Genomic DNA, 6,598 nt, shown 5'->3' on the forward strand with positions numbered 1-6,598 from the left:
GATTAATATTATGAGATGCTTATTTGTTGGATCGGTGCTATTATATTAATAAAAAAAATCAACTATCAGGCTTGCCAAACTTAGTAAGTGTCATTTTATTTGTGAGATCCTTATTTGTTCGTTTGGCACTGTTACATTAATAAAAAATCAACTACGAGACTTGCCAAACTTAGTAAGGGTCATTATTTAATATTAGTCAGTGTCTTAAGGCTCTATTGGAGAATCACTCCATTTACAAGTTAATGAAGGAAAAATCCAAATTTGGCCCATCATGAGCCCAAATTTTGGCCCAATAGACGATTAAGGAGTTAATTTTTGTTCCCAGATTAACGCACTGCTATGCCATACTGTTCGCACTTCCAGCGTGAGAGGCGCAGCTCAATAGGACCTTCTTGTTGTTCAAGACGCACACAGAACACACAGTGAGATGGCGCTGGAAGCCTACGCCTCCCAGAACGCGGGCAAAATCCAAACTGACGTTCTCTCCCAAGCTAGACAATCTTGCTATAAGGTAATTTCTCATTTTCTTGTGCACACAAAGTGTGTTGAAATATTGGATAGTGTTATTTGGGCTATTGATTTCGGATAATTTTTCCGAATAAATCTTGAAAGTTGCTGATTAGGACTGAATTTTTTTGATACCCAATAGGCGCGTGATGCATTTTATGCCTGTTTGGAGAAACAATCAAGCAAGAAACCTAGTGAAATTGGCTACGTGGGGCTGCTATACCCTGTGGAATGCAAGAAACCTAGGGAGGAGTTTGTTAAGCAATGCAGGCCTACTTGGGTTAGTTTAGTTTTCTAATCTCAGGAAATTTTTTGGGTTTTTGTGGTTAATTTCGTTTGTATAATTTCTGGGTTTTGATTATCTTTTGCCTTTTGTGGTTAGGTGAAGCATTTTGATAGGCAGTATTGTGCTAAGAGGAGGGTTCAGAGGCTTTTGGATGACAATGAGTCAAGGAGAGGTCCGTTGTCACTCCCACAGCCTTATACTTTCAAACCCAGTTATTAATTTTTGCTGACTAATACGGACACGAATGTATAGAGATGTGGAGGAAAATAGATGTTCTTGACTTCGTTCTTAGAATTTCATTTTTGTTGGAAAACTGTGTAAAATTGCTCCGGTTGATCTTGCAAAAGATACTTAGAAGAACAGAATTGCGGATGTAAACAATTACTATTTTGTCAGCGTGCATCCAATTAACTATTGATAGCTTTACTGTTATCTTGCTGTTACTATTTTGTTTTCCCACCTTTATGCTTGGTGGAGAAGTGACCTCCGAAGTGTTATACTATTTGCTTAGTTTTGGGAAAATGGAATAGTGCTGTTTTGATTATTCAAATTCAAATTGGTTATGGTTTCGTTGGCTTTGAATTAAACTATTTTGGCAGGGGTGTAAAGCTGGGCCCCTGGGAAGATGCAAATGAGTTTATTCGGGTAGCCAGGTTACTTAATCGGTATTTTTGCTTTCAACTGTGCAAAAGTTTCAAGTAAGATCAAGGAGATGTAAAATATGCTGAATCAATTAGGATTCTCTTAGTGAATAGCCTGTTTGTGGCATTCTAGTGGCTAAGTTAAGTTGTCCAACTTTTAGTTTTGTTGTATTGCTGTTTCCTCGGTACCTTGATGGGTTGTAATGCTACCAGACCAGTAAGGTTTTCAGGTTCTAGTTCATGCTTTTGTTCCCTACACTCCCCCCCCCCCCTCTCTTTTATGTTCCAAACTGCTATTCGCTACTTACTATTAAACGATGCAATATGTTTTACCTTTTTAAGTAGTGGTGTGTATTAGTTACTTGTTTTGAAGTTTTGCTTCTTATTGAGAAACTATGTATAGTTTTGAGATGCAGGAAAAACCTGTAGGTCCTTGCACCATATATCTAGTCTTACAATTCTGAGGTATCACTGTTAACAATTCTAGATCATCAACACTTGCATAATGAGGCTGGCTTAGGTAATACACCTAAATAACTGTAGTTGTATGGCTGGAAACCTTGAGGTACCCAGTCCCTTTGCTATTTCGAGACACACTGCTGGCACAGTGGTCTTTCTTTCTGCAACATTCAACCTTCCTCCATCTTAAATCTGATCATTGAGTATAGTGAGTAGGGTCCATCCTAATAGGATTAGATTTTGAAGAATCTAATGTTAACAAATGATGAAAGAAGTAATATGAACTTTTACATCTGGATTGAAGTCAGTTGATCTCAGCATATGTAGATGACAGCTTTGACCAAATTAAGAATATATTTTACTCATTGTTAATTTGCACCTCACTTGTAATTTGGAATTCTAGCAGAAGAGAAGTTTGTTTGACAAGAAAAAATCGGCTGAAGCTGATAACTTAAGCATAAAGTAAAGCAGGTTGACTCACTTAAAACTTTGATTTTGAAAAGAAGTAGTGATAGTATGCATGCCCTTTCATCGTGATAGAACAGCAGTTCAAGTTTGACTGTTACATAGGCTATCAAGTGATGCCCCATATTGGTTGATTACATGAGCTATACAAACAAATGAGAGTGGATAATATATAAGATTAGAAATTCATATAGAATCATCACTTCTACTTACCATGTGATTAAGCAATAGATTTGTTCATGTGGTATAGTATTGTGAAGAATTTGGTTTAGTAATCTCCTTCCTCTCTCTACTCCTCCATACCTCACCAACCAATGCCAAGCCACCAAAAATAAGTAAATAAATTGATTGAAATAGGAAACAGAAAGTGTAACAAATCCAGAAAATTGTAACTTAAGTAAGAATATTTGACTGTGAACTGATATATGAAAAGATTATCCTTCATTGTACTCTTGCTCTGGGAGGAATGCAGGCGTTCATGGATCATACATGCACAATATCTCATGGAATCAATTCAAGCTATGAAGATAATTTGGTTTTTCATTCTTAGCTTTGCGATATAGGCCTTTAGTATGTCCATTTGATACATTGGTGCTTCATCTCATAATATAATAGATATCTTTTCCTTGCATAACTTGTATTAGTGGTGTATTGCTTGACCTTTCTTACTAGATGACATTGCTGCATATTGTCTTCGATGATACTTACTTTTCAACACTATAATTTCTATTCTGTTGCCATAAAATTTGAAGTGCTTTTAGAGCAACCTGATATTTGAAAACTTTGGGGAATAGTTCTATTATGGACTCAATCCAATACTGCTCTTGATAAGGGAAGCAAATGAAACCACCGTATTTGCACCTTAGGATGTCCTTGTCTCTCCTTCAGAAGGGGAAGTTGGTCAAATTGTACAGTTAATGTAGTTTAGGGGAAATTTCAACTGTTTTTTGATTTACCTGAAGTATATTCTAAGTGCACCTTGTATATTTGCTATCACAACCTTTTGGCCTTTTGGTAATTGAGGGGTCATTTGGTTTATGAGATGATGCAGGATTGCATTATTAATCGTGTCATCCTGTTTTGCTGTGTTTCTGGTTGGGATCCATTATCCCATTCTCAAATTTTGTCCTATAGACTAGCAATACATCCTTGTTATTGATGTGCAAACCAAACTTATTCTCTTCCTTTTTGATTTCCCTGTATATATGTGTGTTATATCCACTCCAATTGTATTATCTGCTCTTTTGTATTTTAACGTGATTGTGATTGATATGGTTTTGTGTTGTAAGTATTTGATGGTAATATCTTGGGGAAGATCAAATAGAGGCACACATAAAAAGAGATGCACATGGACAATCACACACACATGCAGGTTTTTTTTGGGGGCTTTTTGAGGGGGGGTGGGGGAGAGGTGAAGAACCGCTTAGGAGAATGAAATGGTTTTGGGAGTTCAAGCATCTTCCTCGTGTCAATCTCCATACCTTTGTGACAGATGACTCCAAAGTCGTCTTATGATTTTTTTGGCAAGCAAGACTGACTTAGTTTGACCTTCAGTGGGGGAGAAAAGGGAAAAAGAATAAATGAAGGTGAAAAAACAGAGGATCATGTTAATAAACATCATACTTAAGAAGATCTTCAACAAAGAAAATGGCTTGTCACCCTATAGATATAATTGAATGCAACATCCAGGAAAAAACAGATTTGGTTTGTGTAGCTGTACTTAGTAGCTGATTTAGCGTTCGTCTTTTGGATGTTTATTTTTAGTTTGTGTCTGTTTTGCCAAATAGTCTATAAAGAGCTGAATTGGAATGCAAAGGGGATTGTGAATAATAGTTAAGTGCTTGGGTAATATCTAGTTAGGAGGGAAAGGAATACTGAGGTCTTTTAAGTTGCTCCCAAATAGTTAATGTTACTGAGTTCTAGGGAAGGGGCCTTCTTTATGTTGGTATCTGCTGTTTGTTCTTAAGCTTTATGTTGGATTGGGTAACCTAGTTAGAAGTATGTATTTGCTTCGAGTGAATAAAGATTCAGTTCATGATCAAATTTGACAAGCAACATTTTGATGTATGATGTGTTTTCTCCCAGTAATTATTAGTTTGGAATTCGATAGACAGAACGAAGATATCTGGACTCGCTGGAACTTCACTGCTTTATCTGCAATCATGCTTGTGCTATGCTGTCATCTTTTTTGACAAAGATGAATCATTTTGAGATCAACATCTCCCATCTTTATCCCATGAACCTTGCCTTCGTTGCATCATGTGTAGACAAAGTTTGTGAAGTCAAAGTTTGTGAAGTGCTGAAGTCCCATCCATCGTCTTTTGCAGTGGGACAGCAGAGCATTTTTTACAATTATGTTCATGGGATAAGGTAAAAATTGAAACCGGGCATTTTGTTACTGTTATTTAGCAAAGGGAAGCGTGGACTTCTGGTGTAAAAAAACAAAAAAAAAAAAAAAGGCAGACGGGTTGCTTTAGCTGATATCAATGAGAAAAGCCAATTTTCTGCTGAAACTACTGATTCAAGATGTGCAGTTTACACCACATATTGTACTCTCGAAACACCACCACTGTACTATAATAAGAAGAAAAAGTTTGCCCTGTGGTGTGGTGCTCTTCCCATTCACGACACGGATAGAATAATGGTAGGATGCTGCTGCTCCCATCAATTTCAGTCAATGAATTTCCGGAAACGCAACTTCCAACTTAGAAATTACGATGGTTTCTTAAGATTTAATGACTCATGTTAGGTGGGAAATTTTTATACATTTTATTACAGCTAAAGATAGCACTAGAAGTCTTTTCATGATGGTGAAAGTTTGAATCTGAGAAATCTATCTTCAATTTTTTATTTTTTTTTAGTTAAAATATGTACTCAGCACCATGTTTGTCAAAAGCGTGTCTTCTTTCTTCGCTACTCAGCACCACCATGGTTTTGGACCTCAGCCACTTCTATTCTGCCGACTTATCGTCCATGATTTGATTCCATAATCATACGTCAATGACAAATAAATTTCTTGGTTGCTTATTTAATGTATACCTTAATTCTCACTTTATCCTCTAACCCTTTTAACCGTGTTACTTCACCCCCTGTTAGACCAAATTACACCCTCTATTATTCTATTCTCATATGCTCATTTCTTAATTCCTCCTTTCCATCCCTGTTGCTATTAAATTCTTTTCCCTTGCACTTGGTTATCATTATTCAAAAAAAAGAAACGAAAAAAAAAACTAGATTTGATGGATTGCTGCTGCCATCAAATCTAGTCAAAGGACAAGGATGATTTTCAATAAAATGTGCTGTATAATTGATGAATTTCATCTTTCAAATCACGATTGAAATAATTGAGGCTGCAAAGTGCAAAGGACAAGGATTGAGTTCCCCTCTCTCTATATATAGACTCTATGTTTATATCCCAGAAAATGGACCATCTCTAATCCCTTTCCCATTGCTTTAATTAAATGGTGTCTTTTGCTATTTTCTTTTTTTAACAATCTATTATTACTATGTTGTTTATTCATTAGTCATCTAACGAAATTAGTGGCTCTAGAATGAAGAGACGATGTGAAAATTAAAAAAAAAATTAGAAAAGATAGAGAAGAGAAAAGAAGACAAAGAAAAATCGAAATTAAGATCAAAGAGAGGCAATTTTGTCTCATGGGGTAAAGTGACACAATTGAAAGGCTAGGGAATAAGGTGAGAATCAGGCCATACCTAAAGGGGATTTATGGTAATTAACCCTAAATCTCTACTTCAAATGATTTGAGAAGGTTATGAATAAAAATGCATCCTAACATTATTTTCTTTGTGGGAGATGGATGTCTAATTCGAATTAATAGTGACTTCTCGTGGTGAAGTGCGGGTTTTTTAAGGTTATGAGTTCAAAATGATTTTTGGGATGTCAAAGGTCATTGGACCGCTGTCCTTTCTTATTAGTTGGTCTTGATTTAGGAAAAGAGCTAGTAGTACTGTGTAGTTGGATTTCATATTATTTCGATTGGACTTTTGTGATGAAACCTTTCGTTATAGTTATCTTTTTTGTCTAAACGGAAGGTTACATGATTTGTCAGATCACCTAAGCAGGATGTTATCATGTTTTCTCTTTTCACATTTGCACTAAGAGATGAGGTTGCAAAAATTTCCTTGTCAATTCGTTTCCAAAAAAAAAAAAAAAAATTTTTTTGATACAAATTGCAAAGATTTTGGTGACACATAAGTTTAGCAATAATTTAAAAATCTT

At 35.9% G+C, this 6,598-nt stretch overlaps 1 protein-coding gene across 2 annotated transcripts; it reads left to right on the forward strand.

Annotated features, from left to right (window-relative positions):
* The first annotated feature begins 322 nt into the window (after positions 1-322).
* On the forward strand, positions 323-1,675 carry LOC113695246 (uncharacterized). 2 transcript variants are annotated; one of them, XM_027214266.2, is made up of 4 exons: positions 323-511; positions 650-787; positions 890-965; positions 1,393-1,675. In XM_027214266.2, the coding sequence occupies exons 1-4, from the start codon at positions 428-430 to the stop codon at positions 1,398-1,400; spliced, it is 306 nt and encodes a 101-aa protein (XP_027070067.1). In that variant the 5' UTR covers positions 323-427; the 3' UTR covers positions 1,401-1,675. The 2 variants fall into 2 exon arrangements, with proteins under 2 accessions (XP_027070067.1, XP_027070066.1); XM_027214265.2 differs by lacking the exon at positions 1,393-1,675 and having other exon boundaries at positions 890-1,225.
* Positions 1,676-6,598: the final 4,923 nt, after the last annotated feature.

This window comes from Coffea arabica, chromosome 6e (genome assembly GCF_036785885.1).
Source record: "Coffea arabica cultivar ET-39 chromosome 6e, Coffea Arabica ET-39 HiFi, whole genome shotgun sequence".
In the NCBI taxonomy this organism is placed as follows: domain Eukaryota; kingdom Viridiplantae; phylum Streptophyta; class Magnoliopsida; order Gentianales; family Rubiaceae; genus Coffea; species Coffea arabica.

Coding starts and splice junctions, on each gene's coding strand:
- LOC113695246 (XM_027214265.2), top strand. CDS start 428: ATGGCGCTGGAAGCCTACGCCTCCCAGAACGCGGGCAAAATCCAAACT. Junction 512..649: donor CTAGACAATCTTGCTATAAG/GTAATTTCTCAT, acceptor GATACCCAATAG/GCGCGTGATGCATTTTATGC. Junction 788..889: donor AGCAATGCAGGCCTACTTGG/GTTAGTTTAGTT, acceptor TTTTGTGGTTAG/GTGAAGCATTTTGATAGGCA.